This window comes from Electrona antarctica, assembly GCF_951216825.1.
Source record: "Electrona antarctica genome assembly, chromosome: 10".
Taxonomy (NCBI): domain Eukaryota; kingdom Metazoa; phylum Chordata; class Actinopteri; order Myctophiformes; family Myctophidae; genus Electrona; species Electrona antarctica.
The window spans coordinates 29523659-29543058 of NC_136791.1; the positions used below are offsets into that span (position 1 = coordinate 29523659).

Genomic DNA, 19400 nt, shown 5'->3' on the forward strand with positions numbered 1-19400 from the left:
ATGACAAATAAATACACTTACCAGCCAGGGAAACAACAAGCCAGGCTACTAAAACTTACATTTACGACGTTATACAAGGATATTGGACCTTTAAAAATAACTACTACGCACAAACAACCACGCATAGGCTACTTTGAAGTTTGATGGACAATAATTTATAACTTAAAACATTTCACACAAAATGCTATGCTGCTTTAATAGCTCCAGCCTCCAGCCATGGGATCCTGACGAGTCCGCACTTATGAAACCCCTGTCAGACAGACTTTACACCTTTAGTGACAAGAAAGCAATTTAGTCATCACCAATCAGTCCCAATAAAAAAGGTTAGCGTAGCAATATAACACATAGTTTGACTTCACAGCATTGTCAAAACTCAAATCTAACTGTAGTCTGTAGGACTAATCTTGACTATTCTAGCAGGCTATTAAAAACAACAAAACTTCAATCCACTCCCAGTCCACATGATAGCAGAAAAGAAGAAAAAAACTATAAATATATAGGCCTATATATTATATTTATATATATATCTTAGACAATATTACTATTTTCTTATTATAGGCCTATTCATAGAATAGGCTATAATAAAAAGTAATTATTTGTATTCTTATTTGTATTATGTGGATCCTCCTCACCCGACCCTCAGACCCCCAATACTGTTGATTTAACTGTATAATGTCACCAAATGGACCTTTATGAGAGAGACACTGTCAGTGTACAGGAAAGGAATGGAAGTAATGGAACCAAATGGTTCGTACACTGACTAGAGTCAGAGATAAATCTAGACTATAAACCTAAAACCAGTGTTTCTCAAATTGGAATTTACAGCGACTCTTTGCATGAATACAACTCTGTCTCTGACAGTATGCAAAATTGCAAATGGACCCGTTCCCTTAACTCTGGCAGTATAGGGAACGGGTCCATTTGGTTCCATTTGCATAGTGTCAGAGACAGAGTTGTAATGCAGCAAAGAGTCGCTGGAGTCCACATTGCTCTGAGTCTAAACTACATCCATGATGAGGATAATCTGAGTTCCCAGAAGTTTTATTTTTCGCCACTAGGGGGGCGAGAAGATTATGTGGACAACGGGAGCCGGCGCGCGACCTCCGAACTCGCGCCGTCATTCTGCGTAATTTTGCCGGGAACACCGGTACCACGTGGTTTCCTCGCCGGCTCGGTTCGACCAATGCGCGTTGAGCGAGTGCGTGATTCATATGTTCGTCATACTTCCATAGAGGAACCAGGCCGGCCCGGCACGCATTTCACACAGAACGAAGATGGCGTCGCGCTGGGGAGCAGGAGGCGACGAGACGCTAACTATCTCCACTATGGATTTATTCTCCACGGACACACTAGACGAGGTGAGAGGGACTGTTCCAGGACACGATTATATTACGTGTTGCTCGGGCCGTTAATTATGTGTGGCGTTTTTTTTGTTAACGCGCACGGGCCTTTAATATTGTGTACACAAACTGCACTGCTGCCTGTCTGCTGCGCATGGGGGAAAAGTGACACGTGGATGCGATCAGGGGGTCTAACTTGACAAAGCTGTTGGAAATGATCATTGATCACTTATTGTTTTGCTGCGATGACAGACTGCTGCTCATCTGCCATGTTTGTTAAACGTGGACATGTGTTTAGTGTACACAAAGTGTTATTTGTGCTGTAGACGTGGTGATGATGATAACAGAACAGTACTAGTGTTAGCTGTCCCGATGTTCCGGTCGTTGGTTATCCTACTTTGTGGGGCTGATTCTCGGTGATCGGTAACGTGACAGCGGCGTTTTGTATCAGCGATGGACCTGTCACGGCCGTATATCACATTATAATGGATTCGGAGTGAGTTCTCTCCTCGCCAGAGAGATGTTCACGTGCACAGCTGCTGTGATACTGACACACGTGGTGGTATAGGCTACCTATAATAACGCATGGCGCACGCGAAGCCTTTAGTTTGTGACCGTTCCAGTAATAAAGAAGTGTGCCATTTAATTACGAACATTGATTGTTTATTATATTGCCCCCACGTTCTTTTTGTCAAAGGTTTCTTAACATTTAAAAGGCATTGAACACCGTATAGACTCTAGAGTCCTCCTGGTTGTAGCAACGTGGTCAACACATTGCTGATGAGGCACTGGTTCAGTGATGTCAGCCTGACCCAGAGAGACAGTGTTTTGTTGCTTTATCATCTTTCAGTGACATCGATTGGAGCGTCGTGTATCTTTTTGTATAACACTAAAACACGCATCATTTCAGAATGTGGTGAATAACAAAGTGTGTGAGTGTGCGTTCAAAATGTGGCGAATAACTAAGTTGATGGCTTACGTTTTGATGAATTGAACAAGGTGTACCCTCTTGTAAACAAGTGTAATGCTTAATTGGGTCGTCCACTCACAGTTAACAGTCTTTGTATTTAGTTTGTGCTTGAAATGTACTGTAAATTCTGCAAACTGTTAATAAATATTTCAATCAAGATGAATCACATGTTTGACTTGGTAGATAAGATAACCAAACAGCATTTCATTTGACATGTCACCTATGTATTTTATTTTTTATTTAACTTGTCTATTTAACTAATCTGTTTTTAAGCACTTAAAGTTATAACTTAAACGTGGGTTTTAATAAATTCGCCTTGATAATAACATGGTGGAGGTTCCACGCCTTAGCAGCGTGTTTGTTGTAGTGCAACACGTGGGTTGGGAGGGGGGGGGGGGTGACGCCTCGTTCAAAAAAGAACAGATCTACAAGCTAACAGGCCGTCGCGATGCGACGGCCTGTTAGCTTGTAGATCTGTTCTCCCCCCCCATCCGAAGTGACACGTCTCGCGATGGGACGAGACTTGAGCCTGGGAGCCAACATGTCAGCGCTCTGTGCCTCTGCATACTGGACACACGTGGGTTGCAGACCTGTCTGAAAGCAGGCCAGCGCTCCTATACCCGTTTATTAGAGTGCATATTAGTTAATATAAGTTGGTTCATGTATTGTTCTTGAGCTAGTAATGTTTTTTTTTACATCATGGATATGTTAATAAAACAAACATGAATGATACTAACTGCATAGTGTGCCAGACAGTCCTCCTGCCCTCTTGTTGTTTTTCTGCATTTCCATCTCAATTTGTAGTGGCGTTTACAGTTATTTCATGAACTACATAGTCTTGTATTTACTTGTTTCTAAAGTTTTGTCAATGTGGCTTTGTACAACGCGGCTAAAAAGGGCTTCATTCATTCATATAGTAACTCATCACTCTCCTCACCTAGTTAGTTTTAAGGATTAGGTTCTCTGTAACTTGGCCTGCACTCCCTCATTCCTTAGGATTGTTTTGCATATGAATGAATTTCTAAACACATGTCTGTGTTAGTGTTTATTCATTGGGATGAGGATTAAAGGAGGACCTCATTAGTGCTTTTTCATTATGGGTTTCTAGGGGAGCAATGCATTTTTTTCACAACTTAATATTCTGCAAGGATGTTTTGAGGCAACACATTTCTTTTTGTTATTGCGACCATAGGTAGCATTTACTATGAAAACCTGCATCTCCTGTCCATCCTTCCGTTAGTCACCCACACCTCCATATATGGTCACGCCTCATGACATCACGTCTCCATATATGGTCACGCCGAGTCGTGACATCATGTGACATGGATACCCTTAGATCTCCATATGGTTGTCAGTCCATCACGCCTCGTGACATGCTCCATATGTCAATCTGACATCATCAAACCCTTGAGTCTACTGGATAACCATGGAGAAGACTGGATCTGCATATACGGAGCCGGCCAGCAACTCTACATCTGACCGCAAACCCTGGCTTAGATCTCCATATATGGAGCTGACCTGTTCTGACAATCCATATGTTGATCTGACCTCATCAAACCCTGTACACTGAAGACCACTCCATATATGGCCAGTACAGAATTCATTCCATATGTTGATCTGACCCCACATGCCAAAGCGCCAGCGCTTGCCCAGCAGTCTGCCTTCTGCCAGGCGGATGCGGGCACGGCTTCTCGCACTCAGGGCGTCTTGCTGGTTGTAACCTAGCCTGTCCATCACAGTAGAGCCTACATTTAAATGAAAACATCACATCCTGGCACATTCGTTCATTTTCCGACATGCGGAAAACTATCGGATTAAGGTTGGCGAACATGCGCTAAGGTTGGCGACCGGATTAAGGTTGGCGAACATGCGCTAAAGTTGGCGACCAGATTAAGGTTGGCGAACATGCGTTAAAGTTGGCGACTGGATTAAGGTTGGCGAACATGCGCTGCATACACTTGGAGCAATTGTGTGAATCCAAATTTTGTCTGTTTGCGTGATCATTTCTAAATGCAGTTTATTTCTGTTAAAACCAAAGTTAAAAGAGATGGTGTTTTATTTTTGTTCTTCTCCTCTTAGACTGATGGGCTGAGCTCTGGTGAACCCCTGGAGGTCTTTCACAGCACCCTGGACCCTTCCATCCTCTCCATGTTTGAGGACACCCACACTGGAGAGGTAACACTCCTTTCACCATGAATTTGTACACACAGGCCCCCTTTTCCACCGGTTGGTTCCCAATGGGAACCGGTTCAGTTCTCTGAACGCTCTGCCTGCATGCTCTGGGCTGCGGCCACAACCACGTTGTGTTCTGGAATCATTCAAAACCCCAATAGGTTTGCGTGAAGGGGTTCTTCTTCAGTTGTACGTGGGTGACTGGTCTATTTGGCAGCCCGTTACCGCCACCTAGCGACATTATAGCGTTTTCATAAAGTGTGCGTTCTCGTGTAAAGGGTCAATAAAAATTGAGAACGCAACAGGACTTTGCCGTTTTATCTGGAGATGGTCGCCGTGTAAAAGAGGCGAGAGAAAAAACGCGAAAATGTGGTGCAAATCTTTGAATATATATTCTTTCAGAGCAAACGTTTTTAACTCAAATCTTTGCTTCTGGGGGGTCCCTGGAACTACATATTTTCAGACCGGGATCGGTGGCCAATTACATAACATTTTTGGGGTCCTTGACATGAAATAATTTGAGCACCACTGACATGGAAACATAGGGTTTTTCAGAAAACTGTCAGGATTTAGAAGACATTTGTAGAATCGGTCTAAAATGGGTTAATGTAATTATGCATCTTTATTCAGGCTAAAGGCCTGGACGAGGAGAGCGAGGCGACGCTGCTGACAGCCCTGACGGAGATCCTGGATAACGTCGATGACGAGAACCTGTCTCCGTTCGACATGCTGCCTGACTCTGACCTGCTGTCGGGTCAGAAGGCCAGGGAGCACTCCCCGGTTAGTTCCCACAGCTGTTAAACTCACTCACTCACTCCCTAACACACTTTCTCACGTTCTTCACTCTCTCCCCCACACACACACACACACACACACACACACACACACACACACACACACACAACCCATGCTACACACATGCTTAATGGTGCTTTTCACACACTTACATGGGGGTATGTATAGCTAAGCCTTTGATACATTTAGGTTATAATAGTATAACTTGGAAGGTGTAAATGCTATCGATGCAGTGTTAATAACACTGGGCTAGGTCCTAAGCCCTATTTGAAAAAAGCAGCTAACACGTTGCATCTTGAGCTTGTATCCCCTATTTCTTTTAATATTTTTTGTCTATAATGATATGACAACAATGGGGACACCAGTTTGAGGCCACATCCACATGGAGATGTTAAAAAGTCGTTATCAAAAGGTTTATCATACACTCAGTATATATGCCCGGCCTCTAAGTGTCACTGTAAACCTGCCATAAAGCACCAAAATAGAAGACATGTAGCATGCCCATACAACTCGTGCCACGTAAACGATAACAATCGGAGAAAGCTGTTCTCCATGTCCGGTGGTTGTATAGGAGCAGTCAGTAGCTCAGTAGCTTCTGCAGCACGAACGCACTGCTGATGGGTGCCGCCATCTTTGTTATTGCATGGGGCGGTCATCGGTTTGGTATTTGGTTGTACACACGGAGACGCAAGGGTTTCAGATTTGTTTACTTTGGGACCCGGTTTAAAAATGAGCGTATTCGGTCACCCAAAACACAGGCTCTGTGTGGACGGCGCCAAACGTGGTTAATAATAAGCAACAGCTGACGGCTAACTAGCTGATTAGAGATAAATCAGCTGGCAACAATTTAAAGAGTATTAAGTGGGTGTGTTTTGAAGTTTAAGAGGACAAAGTAACATGACAAGAAGTCACAACATCAAATATACGTATTGGTGCCTGGACCAAATGGAAGTAAAATGACGCAGAAATGCTTCTTGTGCAAGTAAGGACAACATTTTCAGCTGATATAGAATGTCAGTCTCTTGTGCAGGTGAGAGCCACTTAGCAGCCGATATCAAACATGTAAGTGATAGTGCCATTGCCGGAGCAGTGGAGTGTAATCATAGTCCTATATACATAAAGTGATAATGCGTGTACAACGGCCTGTGTCGTCATGACTGCCATGGCGACAGGGCTCAGAGCTTGTACAACAGCCATTGCGGGTACTATTTTATTGAATTTAACTTTTGTTAATTTAAGTCACAGACACCCAGGGAGTGTAATTTGGAACCAAATGGCTGACCACATGGTGGGCAAGCAAGCCCCCACAACGGCTGGCCAACGTTGAAGCCGTCAAGCCTACTGGTCAAAGCCCTGCATATAGCACAAGGAAACCCCGCACAGCTGGGGTTTAACATTGAGCGCTCGTTTGCACGTGCATTTGACCACCAACTGGTGGTGGTCAAATACATAAGTAGAGCGTTCTTCCGGGTGCTTCAAAACGCCACTGAGCAACTTCCATTGAAATTAATAGCTGAGGGCGGGACTGTTGCTCCCGGTCCGCACTCTATCCTTTAGAATTTTATGCTATTAAGTGGTAAAAGGTCTGTTGACCGGGTACAGGCTTTAGTTTAGACATACTATTGGTCCGACTGTCATTAAAGTTGAGATGAATGGGATTCTGCTGTATGTTCATATAGAAATGAGGTGAGCTGAGAGAATAACTTTTTAATGTCCTTTTGAGGGCTGATGCAGGATGTCACAATTACATTTTATTTGCTGCACACAATACTATATGGCTGCTGAAACTAGCTTAATCCAATATCCGCTCAATATTATTTTATGCCTAAATGTGATCAATGTCTATTTGTAATCTATACAATATACTGTATAACGTACCTCCACATGTCATACAGAATACATTACTATTCTCATTTAGCTGTTAGCTGGCTACTCCAAAACGTTATGCAAGCACCGAACTGTACATTTAAACAAGTCAAATAATTGTATATGTGATTGTTAAGCTTTTCTTATGTTCTGCTTTTTAGCTGAGGAGGTTGCTGTGTCTGTCGCGATCCCCTCCAGAGAAAGACCCTTTCTACAACATGAGACATTTCTCAGCTGGAAAGGTAGATGTCTGTTAACAGTCTATAGACAATGCATGTTGGCACAGATGGATTTCCAGAAAATGTGATTTTGATTTTGTTTCTTCCTTTCTGCATGCAGAGCCTGTCAAGGCCACTGGCGGGTTCTGACGGCGAGGAGGACGACTATGGCTCCCTCACCCCAAGCCCAGCAAGGCAGCCTTCATCTCCAGATGAGGAACTGCCCGACTGGGGGAATCGGACCCTCCCTTCCATAACTCTTGAGCAGGAGGGTGAAGATTACGACGGCATCTCGGTTAGCTTAGGGGACTTGGTTAAGCACATGCACCCCTACTGTATGACTATCTGTGTGGAAGATGGTTTGGAGGAGCAGATGTTGCCTGAAGGAGGCATCTTACTTGAAGTGGTGGATCAGGGGGAACACGGAGAGCCTATCCTGGCCATCCAAGATATGGATCTTTCTCTCCCTGGGCTGGTGCCACACAATGCCCCAGAAATGAGGCGGAGAGTTCCTGATGACGAGGAGGATGCAGCCTCCGACATTTCCGAACACATAATTGTTGACGACGATGACTACGATGACACCATGGCCAATGAGGCCCTGGCAGAATTTGCACGCCATCTGGCCCCACATGCAAGCTCGGAGGTGAAAGACGACGTGGTCGTAAAAAGACCCAAAGAAGAGATACGGGAGAAAAGCCCATCTCGGAGGAGAAAGAAAAAGAAAAGTAAAAAAGGACTCAAACAGGAGGAGGAGGACGACGTTTTTCCCGTGGAAGGAAGGATCCTTCGGAGCTCCTCGTCAAGACCGACGGCCCATAAAACTGTAAAAAAGTCTATCAAAAAAGAGAAGAAAAATAAAGAATCTATGGTCGCATGTTCCTCAAGTCCTCCTAGTTCTCTTCCAAAGCCCACAGGATGTAAAGGAGTATCGGCTGAAAAAATATCAAAAGTCACCACCCTAACGCTACCGGCTGAAACAATCAAGAAAGGTGCAGAACCGTTGCCACCCACTACAGACCAGTCTCCAGGAAATGCAAGCCCAGAGAGAAGTCATGTTGATAGTACCCCCACACGCATAAATTCCTCTCAGTCCAAGGAAATGGCCAAACTGTCAGCTCCGGCAGCTGATGCGCTTCCTGTCTCATCAGCAGTTAGCGCTGTAGTCACCCCTGTCCCCCAGTCAACAACACCTCTGTTTCCACACGATTCCACAGCTCAACCCCAAAACCCGCTGCCCCCAAGTGAGTCCTCTACTCCTCCTGTGGCCGCAAAGGCAAGTGATCTGGCCCCTCCTGCCCCAGAGTCCAAACCCAAAGCTCTCAGTCTGGCGGAGTACCGGCGACTTCGTCAGCAGAAGAAGCCTGTTCCAGTGGCGAAAATGGAGGACCACAGCACTAAGTGGCCCAGTCTCCCTGAACCCCCTAAAGAACTAACTCCCATCCCCTGTCTGCCTGATCCCTGTCCCCGAGATGCTCGCCGCCCCCGCCCACCACTGTCGAAGGAGGTGGAGGAGGTGAAAACCGCCTGGCACCCCATGGGGCCGGGCGCGCCGCCCACCCCCGAGGCACTGCTTGTGCCCCCAGCTTACATGGTGGCCGCCTCCAGGAAGGTTGCCAGCACTGCTTCAGCCCCTAAACCTCAACCGGACCCTACCCCTCAGTTCTCTCAACCCAAACATCCTCTGGGCGCTGCCCTGACAACCTTACCCTCACCTCTGCATACTACCCTGCCTGCTGCTAAGCCTCTTGTGCCTCACAACTCTGGGTCTCCGCCTGTCATGCAGTCGGTCTCTGAGCTCACGCCTGCAGCAGAGAAACGGTCTTTCTCAGAAGTTGAGGGCGGAGCTGGGGAAAGACCCTCATCTCAACTAAACTCTGCAAAACCTGTGACCATCAATGAAGGCTTGTCTAAAACTACTACAAAGTCCCCCAAAACAAACGCGGCTACTGTGTCTGCCCAGAAACCCAGAACCACTTTAATTATCCAGAACGTGCCTCTGCCCATTGCTGCTACCCCAGTAAATAACTCTGCCACATCTGCCAGCAGGCCTTCCAGGCCTGCAGTCACTAGTCCCCAGACCGCCCCGTTTCAGGCAAACCGATCTTCTAGCTCTTCTGAAATCCTGAAAGAAACCAACCCTGTCGCACTCGGAGTCGGAGATGAAGATCGTCCCACTACAGAACCCGGGCCACTGCGGACAAAGAGTCGCACACAGGAGCTGATTGAGGCCTTCACCAGTGAAATAGGTGAGCTTGGAGCCTATCACAAATCTTGTGTAAACTTTGAACCTGGTGTCGCCTTTTTGGGCATGTCATCATAGGTGGAAATACAATCTCACAAATGTGATCTTGTAAAGGCAATTTTCACTGGCACTAATGTACATTTTGTTGACTAAAACTAAAAGATTTTGATATTTAGTTGAGTAAGACTAAACAAATTCAGATGACTAAATAGAAGTAAGACTAAAACAGAATTTGCTGTCAAAATGAACACTGACCGGAACGCTGTCATGAGTATAAAATGGGTCTTAAAGACCTGTGACATCCAAAATCCAAAAAAGGGGGTAATTTGATTCGCTAATATTTTCAGTCTCATTGGGAATGCAAATCTAAAAAAAAAGTATGGTCGCTTCCAGACTGTTTTCACTGAGATCACGTGATGTACAGTATCATAATATTTTCAGGGCGTGTCATAGGACCTTTTTAGTGTTTTTTTTTTTTTTTTTTTATGCTTACTTTTACTACTTCACTGAAGAAATACAAATAGAGATTTAATGTGAAGGTAATCACATTTGTTTTTTAAACATGACTATTGTTTCTCAGGTATTGAAGCTGCAGACCTGACCAGCTTGCTGGAACAGTTTGAAGAGACTCAAGGTGAGTGACGTATAAGGCATTGCCATATCAGGAAGGCCTCCTGATTTCACAGCTTGGTGATCTTTCCTGTGAATACAGCTGTGTCTTGGGATTTGGGTTTGGGCACACAAACAAAACCTCTGCCATAAAGGTGTTGTTTCCCTCCCTGGCTGAAACAAACATTGTGCCCATGCTGTTTTGCCAGTTGTAAACATGGCCAGCAGCTTTGTAGGTCACATAGTCGAGTACAAGGTACCACGCGTCCGAGGATCGCTTTCCTGATTTTTGTAATGGATGGAAGTGGCTGTATAACGTTGCAGCACTATCTTTGGATGGGGACAGTGACAGGGGTGGGATGTGGGTAAAGGCTTGTGCGGTCTGTAAATGGATACCTGAAGTCTGTTTGTGTGTGTGTGTGTCCCTATTGCTTCCAGTCGTCTGTTATGCAGAATGTTGGAGCAGGTCATTAGTAGGTTTAAGGGCAGCTGAATGGGTAGAGGTCCCCAGTTCAACCCTGTCTGGAGAAATCGGAGGTTACCCCGGTTCGCCCCCTGGTCCCCAACCTAGGTGTCGGGCTGTCTGGAGAAATCAGAGGTTACCCCGGTTCGCCCCCTGGAAATATTATGTCAGAGGTCAGGACACATTTCAGTTGTGACCAACAAATTCCCCAAAGGAGTGGGGACTATCACTCTTGGTATTTTTGACCAGCATAGACAACCCATTATCACGGAGGTTATATGATATCGACATATGGATATTTTTGCTCAGCCTTAACCTCTCTGTCGATGTTGCAAGTGAGCTGAGCCGATGTAAACTCATCAACAAAAGTTCGGAAACTTAACTTTGGTCTATTATTTCTCCACTTCAATAATACCAATCAGTATTGTATTTTATATCATTTTAATCGTTGATTAGTCACCTTTACAGTGAGGTATAGATTGTAAGGATCGGGCGTTCGTGGAATGAGCAACACAGCTAAATGTGTGGGTAGCGCCTCCAAAACATTTGCCAAAATGGCAAGTGGATGGTATTCGACCCTTGCTTTGATTCGGCCACGGCTATGGCCATTTTTAGCCCAACGAGTGTTTTTTGTGCAAATCTAATGCTTGGAATGGATTCGGCATCATGAAAACACCCTAGTTTGACTCGTCACATGCTACTTAAAGCATAATTAAATTTAGAAACTTTTGTATAGACTTTTATATTGATAATAATGGTGGCCATATGGATTTGACCACTGTGGCGATGGCGACCCCGAAGGTCGCCGGCTCGGGCGCCCTAGCTAAATAATTTGAGCATGCCCTGGGCTAAATTTGTACAAAATTTGGCACTTTTAGACAAATTAGCACAAAATGATCCCTATGCTCCTCTACTAATGTCAAAAAGTGACGTGAAAACACTACAGACTACTGATTGGTCATAGAATCTTCATTACATCACGACCACTCCCGCATACTGGATGAATGGTATAAAATTGCGATTTCGCCACTTTAAGACCGGGATGTGTGTGGGGGTGTGTGTGGGGGGATGCAGAGCTGCTGGCAGCTTTGTGTTCCTGTCTGCTCAGCTGTTGGAGTTTTGCCCTGTCTGCAAATCTATTTAACTCTCCCCCTGCTGTCTTTGTCTGGACCAATGTATAGGCCCCAGCCAGGACAAGTGGGGACAGTTTGTACACGCACCTCTGTTCTCATTCAATGGCGTTTGTCCTTGTCGTACCCAGTTTTGGGCAAGTTACTCAGGAAAGTAGCAATAAATAAAGAGCAACTAATTACACTTCCGAAGTAATATTACTTTACATATTACTTGGTATCAAATGTAATTGCTTACATTTCTCGTTATATTACTATTAGTAATATAACTAATAGTATTACTTTTGTTACCTCCTCTTTCTGAAAAAGTGATGTACAATTGCATATCATTATGAACACCAGACACATCGAAGGATCACTATCTGCAAAGTGGAGCGCAAACAACAGTGGGTCAGGTTGTGTTGGTACTATGTGTTGGTAAAGTATAGTAACAACAGTGGGTCAGGTTGTGTTGGTACTATGTGTTGGTAAAGTATAGTAACAACAGTGGGTCAGGTTGTGTTGGTACTATGTGTTGGTAAAGTATAGTAACAACAGTGGGTCAGGTTGTGTTGGTACTATGTGTTGGTAAAGTATAGTAACAACAGTGGGTCAGGTTGTGTTGGTACTATGTGTTGGTAAAGTATAGTAACAACAGTGGGTCAGGTTGTGTTGGTACTATGCCGTTGAGATGTCTAGTATATAAAGTATAGTAACAACAGTGGGTCAGGTTGTGTTGGTAAAGTATAGTAACAACAGTGGGTCAGGTTGTGTTGGTACTATGTGTTGGTAAAGTATAGTAACAACAGTGGGTCAGGTTGTGTTGGTACTATGCCGTGGAGATGTCTAGTATATAAAGTATAGTAACAACAGTGGGTCAGGTTGTGTCGGTACTATGCCGTGGAGATGTCTAGTATATAAAGTATAGTAACAACAGTGGGTCAGGTTGTGTTGGTACTATGCCGTGGAGATGTCTAGTATATAAACGTAAACGCCCACCCTGGGTTTGTACTAGGCTCCATCCTGGTTTTCTTTTCACCTCATCTCGCAAAATCTTTTCCCCCACAAATCATCTTTTGTCTTTTCATGTACCCTGTTGCCTACCCGGGTCCACCAACGTTCCCTGTACTCATCTGCTCTCTCTTCCCCTGTTCTTTCTCTCTTCAGCCAAAGTGGAGAAGATTGTGCCGGAGGTCTCTGGTAGAGCAGCTGCTGTAGGAAACTCTAGGTGAGTTACCCTACAGCCGCCATGCTGCTCTGTGTGAGTGTGTGCTGGGAGAAATCTCCTGGCACGAGAGAGTATGCATGCATGCGTGTGTTTGTGTGTCTGAAGGTGGCCAGTAGCCATGTTTTGCCAAGACCTACCGCGATCATCATACAGCACTGCCGTTTGACCGGCCCTGGTAATGGCCTTGTCTTGAGTGCTATGGATCTGTCCGAAATTGATCCGATTCTCATTGTAAGACAGCCTGAGGTATATGTTGCTACACTATAAAGACCCAGACATTCCTGAGATGAGGTCTAATCAGGCTAATAAATGAAGACACCTGTGCGGGTATATACAGCGCCTTATAAATGTTTGCTGACAAAGACCTTCCACTTGTTTTTACAGTGGTGCATTCACTGCAGAGAGAATTGCTGTGGAGCGTGTGAGAGCCAATGACCTCTCAAGTATTGCAGGTAATTCTTGACAACATTGATCCAACTGCTGCCCTGATGCCAAAATGATTTATTGATAAAAGCCATGAGGATTAAACCGAAAACAGTCCAGCCAAATACCTTTTTGTCTTCTGGTAAATTGCATGGTAAACTTAAAGTAAAGCTTATTAAGCTGGCCAGTCTTGCTGTGGTGCAATTCTGGTGTGCAAGGGTTTCAGACAGTGACTCTTTGGTTGTGTATGTCCTCAGTCGGGTGGCGCCGAGTGCTTTTAAGCACATGCAGATGATTGATTTGACCCATTGAGCTTGTATTGTTAGAATATAAATCCCAAATCGTAGTTTGTCTCAAGTGCCACATAATAGTTGTAATTCCTCAAACCTTTTCTCTCGATTGCAGCTTTGACTCCACCAGCCACTCCTCCTCACCAGATGTGGAAGCCGCTGGCTCCTGTGGCCCTCCTGGGTAAGAGCAGGGCCACCGAGGCCCCCAAGCCATCCCCATCCAAGGTTATCCAAATAGATGCCCGGCCGCTGCCCGCAGCCAAGCTCCGCAGTAAACCCACTGCTCCTGCCCCTACTGTATCACCCGAACTGGCATCCCTGGACCATGACTACTGCCTCCCCAACAAGGTGGCTTCCACTGGTGATCAGGGCCAGCGCTGGAACGTCAAGCAACAGCCTTTCATCACCATCAAAACCATTAAGCGGCCCACCACAACCACTCCTCAGCCACCCTCCCAAAGGGTCGACCGCAGAGTCGAGACAACCACACCTGCTCTGGATATGAAAATGCCTGATTCTTCACAGACCGATCCGCTGGATCACAGGACTGACACCGCTACAGGAAGCTCTGTTCTAGAGACCCCTGATGCCTCCCCTGTTAGGCGGGAGACCGATGATGATGCTCTTCCAGAGCAGAGTCCGAGGCAGGGGAGGTCCGGGCACTCCTACCGCCGACACAGCGATTCTCGCTCCCCCAGCCCGAGAACCGAATCTAAAGACAGGAAGAGGGGTCGGCCTAGCAGAAGAGGAGGATCCCATCGTTCCCCCAGCCCCACATCCAGCAGCTCAGATTCAGACTCCAGCTCCTCCTCTCAGTCCAGATCTCGCACTCCACCCAGGAAAAGGTGAGGCCCTCAAAAGTCACAACACATCAGGCAATCCGACCAATGCCTTGGGTCTGATCCTGATATTGGAGAGTCCTAGAACATTGATTACTGGTGTTTTGAGAGTCCAAACTCTTGAAGTTTCTAATACTATTTGAGAACATTAACTTGTAAGCAAGCAAATAAGACTTCACAAGATCGAACACTTACAATTACAAGATATGAAAAGAACGTTTAATTGGAATCGTACAATGTTCAAGCAAATGTGTTGGTATAAAATAAATGTTCAGTTTATATGAATTTTATACTAAGTGCTTCAAAAATTATCATGACATGTTAGGAGTAAGCTATTTTTGAACATTTCTAAAAGGTTACATATATCTGGACAATTTGGCTGCATAATTGCCAATACTGATGTCACAAAAATAGGTGATGTATTGGTCAGGCTCTAGACATATTTTGAATGTTTTTGTTTTTACATGGCATCTAGTGTTTACAGACTTGATCACCAACACTCCCATCTTATTTTTCTGGCAGATATCGCCGTCGCTCTGCAAGTAGATCCAGCTCGTCTTCCTGTTCCTCATCTCGCTCCGTCTCCCGCTCCCCTCCCAGGCGACGACGCTACTCGTATTCCTCCTCTCGCTCTGGGTCATGGAGCCACTCCCGCAGTCGGTCGCGCTCTCGTTCCCCTTGGAGACGACGAGGCCATTTGAGTAGAGGCAGAAGGATGAGCAGGTATGACATTCATCTGTGGTTGAAGGCAAACATTACGTCACACTGTACTGTAGAGCTGGGTCCTTACATTTGTGTCACAAGTCTGTTTTTTGTTTCTTACCGTAAATACTATGAAATGCTAATGTCCTGTAAATATGAAATATCAAATGTCCTATTGGTCCAACTTTTAGGTCAAGCTATAGGCCCACTGTAAGAGAAAGTTCCGAAGAAGTGAAGAGACGCAAGGAGAAAGCCATCGTAAGTTGGGTTTTACTATGTGATCCTTTAAAGGGAATTTCTCCCTAACCCTTTTTTTTTTTTTTACAAAAGTAAGTTGATAATTATGTATATTGACCCAAAAAAAATAAAGATATAGGGGAGCTGGAGCTGCTCCTGGAGGGGTCTAACGTCAGCTCACGTAGACCAAGGACAGTCTAAGAAGGATGAGACGCGAAGACCGTACGGGCGACGCCATGTTGCTTTGGAAGGAAAGAAACATGCGCAATGGGCTATATGCAGCCAACACTTCCGCGTTCAGCTTCCTTGGTCTCAACTGCGCATGTTTCTTTCCTTCCAAAGCAACATGGCGTCGCCCGTACGGTCTTCGCGTCTCATCCTTCTTAGACTGTCCTTGACGTAGACCAGGAAGAGTGCAGTGTCAACAATGCATGGATTGTTGCCGTCACATCATCTAGAACAGACAAAAAACAATTGCGCGATTGAATAGGAGTTCTAGCGTTAGACCCCTCCAGCAGCAGCTCCAGTTCCAGCCCCAGCTTCAGCTCCCCTATATCTTTATTTTTATTTATTTTTTTGGTCAATCATCATCATCATCATACTATAATTAAGCCAATGTCTGAATGAATGTGTGTCACTGTAACTGCCGTAGCTCCTCAATGCCTGCACCAATCGCTCGCACTTTTCACACAGGCATTGACCATAATAATATGGAGGTCTTAACGGAGCCCTTTTTCCAATTTAACAAATTATAAATTAATAATTAATTTATTAGTGAATTAAAAATGCGAAAACGCACCCAGTGTGCAGTACCCCCCATGGCCACATGGCAATATCTCACAACGGGTAAGGGCTAGTATACATTTTTAAAAAAAAGGGGTTGTGGAGAAATTCCCCTTTAAAGGCCAGGCCGCACTCCTTTCAGCAAAACTGTTTTACAGCCAGTCCACACCAATGCAACTTCCATTGGGGATAATGCAAAAACCATGCTTGCTTGTTGCAAGGAGTTACATTGGTATGGACTGGCCTTTAGCCATGCAAACATTCCCAACCGTTTATCTTCAACATATTTAACATCAATATATTCAACATCAACATATTTTAACGTCTAAGTGCTGTTTTTCTCTCAGGAGGAGCGCAGAGTTGTTTACGTTGGCAGAATTCGGGGCACGATGACCCGCAAGGAACTGAGAGAGCGCTTCTCTTTATATGGCGAGATTGAGGAATGCACTCTGCACTTTAGAGATCATGGGTAAGTAAAGGATCATTCGTTGAGACTCCAAATTCTGCATTTATATTGTGGTCGTAGCGTTGTAGTGAAATGAGGAGCTATTTTTATTTGTGTTGCCCATCAATGGCATTTGTTTTTTTAACAAAGCCCATATTGTTGTTCTTATGCACCGTCTTTGAACCTGGGAAGCTCTGTGTGTGACTTCCTGGGCCAACAACAGTGCTAAAACAACCCTTGCTTATAACTGGAGCATCCTGGCAACACCCCCAGGTTGCTCTTTTAAAAGCAATGCACACTTGTAAAACCAGCCTATAAAGACTGTATTCTGTCTTTTCTATTGTCATGACAAAGTGTTTAATTGTGTGTGATTTCTGTGACAGGGACAACTACGGGTTTGTGACCTACTATGACACTAAGGACGCCTTCACGGCCATCGAGAACGGAAGCAAACTGCGCAGACCTGATGAGCTGCCGTTTGATCTCTGTTTTGGTGGAAGGAGACAGTTCTGCCAGACCAGCTATGCTGACCTGGGTAGGCTGCCATTACCACTGAGTTTAATCTATACTCCATCCTATAATGGGCAGAGATGTACAATAAATGTAGAGGTGCTTCAACACAACCCTAGTAGTACACAGAGGGGCATTTGAGGACTATGGGTGCGTTCGGAAATGTGCACCGGGAATGTGCTCAGTTGTTTTCAGTGCACTGGGTGGTGACATCATAGTGTGGCTTATTTACAAACGACCAGTTAAAACAACACCTTCCTGTAACATTGAAAGGTAATTCTTAACATTAGCCTACCTGCTGTGGGTCTACATGTTGATTTGTGTGTAATAATAAAGCTCAAATGACTAATTTCGCTGCTGGGGAGAGCTCGAGACACACACACACTGGACAACCCCAACTTCTGAGTAGGGTCGGTCAGTGCAGTCACTCGGCACCCAGGGCGTAGCGCACCATATTGTCGAACGACAACGCAACAAGTGCACTGAATAAACTAACGACAAGAGTACACACCAGTGCGAATTTCCGAACAAGTTTGATCCACCATTTAACCACTTGAACCCCAGCATGATTAAAAAGTTTTAGCGAAATTTGGATAGAGCGACATACTAATGGCCTCTATATACTGGGTTTGGGATCCCAGTTAAAGTAAATATATTTAAAAAGTTAGTTTTAGACAGAAACCCAACATGATTACTGCAAAACAATTCCGACATGCCCCAAATAGTGACAGGTTAAAGGACAAAATGCCATGTGAACAACACTGTTGTCTGGTCTTCTATTGTCTTGACGTTGTTGACGTCTGTCTCCCCCTCTCTTGTTGCAGATTCGAATAGAGAATTCGACCCATCGCCGTCAAAGGCCAACTTTAATGCACTAGACTTTGACACTTTACTGAAGCAAGCCCAGAAGGGTCTGAAGAGGTAACGGAGGCCTTCGACCAGAAGAGGAAACACACTTACCTCAGACCCGTTGGCTGGCTCTGTGCCTCCCAGCGCTGCCTTTCAGTTTACCTGTCGTTTGTTTTTTATTTTATTTTCTTTGTGTTCAATTTTATTTCTGCAAGCTAACACCTTCTATTGAAGTGAAGATTTGTATGAAAAGAATAAAAGAGTTTAAAAAAAAAGTGGAATGAATCAAAATAGTATAAACCATGATTTTTTTTAAGAAGTTTATTTAAATGTATGATTAGACTTCGAAAATGTCAAACTTAGAAAATAAGTTGAATGGCTTTCAGTTATGATTGGGAGGTGTAATACAGTACATTGATAAAATGTACTACAGACCTTAATAAAAACCAAAACTTGGAATGGCTTGTGTTTCTCATTCTGTATGTATGATTGTCCACATTGATTACATGTAGCTCTGTTTTGTATTGACTGAATACTTAACAGTTTGTAAATGGTACAGTGGTACAATTTTACAATGATTGTTTAAAAGAATAACACAAAGCCCCTAGGGGCTGGTTTCAGGCAACATGGAATAAACCACCTCATCTGTAGGATTATGTTGTGGCATCAGAAGGAGGTAGAGTGGCCACATGGGAATCATCAGGTTCCATCCCTGTCTTTTTTTTGAGTGGTGCAACCACTCTTATAGACTGCTATGTGTGTCCCTAGGTCCCTGGCTGGGTCCATGGGTCTGTCCGAGCACGGAAATAGCATCATAGCGTTTGTTCACCAAGTGTCACTTTTGCACAGTAACACAAACACACACACACACACACAAAGGCCAGGGATGAGGGCTTGTACAGTACGTACAGCACAAGTACAGTACAGCATCCCTCACTTCAGACGGGTCTGATTCTTTTCTTTTTTGTCTTTGAGAAACGACTCCTAAGTTCACACTCCTTACATGGTTGCCACTTCTGTTGGTGTGTACATGTAGTTCAACTTTGTTAAAGCTTCACCATCTAACTTTTATGAATAATTGTAATTGTGTCCAATCTCTATGGTAGTGTATATACGGTATACAATTGGGGTGGTTGTATTTTGTATTCCTGCTCTACTATTGAGACATTAGACTATCAATGCCATGCCTCACCTTGACACAGGATCTGACACATTTTGACCTGATGAGTAGAGATACATTTTATCCCCTGACCAAGCAAAAAAATCAAATCCGGCCTGGGTCAGAAGAGGAAAGTTAAGAGTGCCGC

The 19400-nt window shown here is 44.6% G+C and overlaps 1 protein-coding gene across 1 annotated transcript; it reads left to right on the forward strand.

The window, feature by feature from the left end:
* Positions 1-1198: 1198 nt before the first annotated feature.
* On the forward strand, positions 1199-18552 carry pprc1 (PPARG related coactivator 1). Its single transcript, XM_079512439.1, has 14 exons — positions 1199-1358; positions 4390-4485; positions 5113-5262; positions 7305-7385; positions 7483-9610; positions 10187-10240; positions 12955-13015; positions 13400-13467; positions 13844-14573; positions 15090-15290; positions 15461-15527; positions 16637-16758; positions 17118-17269; positions 18069-18552. Exons 1-14 carry the CDS (start codon positions 1275-1277, stop codon positions 18167-18169), a joined length of 4095 nt encoding a protein of 1364 aa, XP_079368565.1. The 5' UTR covers positions 1199-1274; the 3' UTR covers positions 18170-18552.
* The last annotated feature ends 848 nt before the right edge of the window (positions 18553-19400 follow it).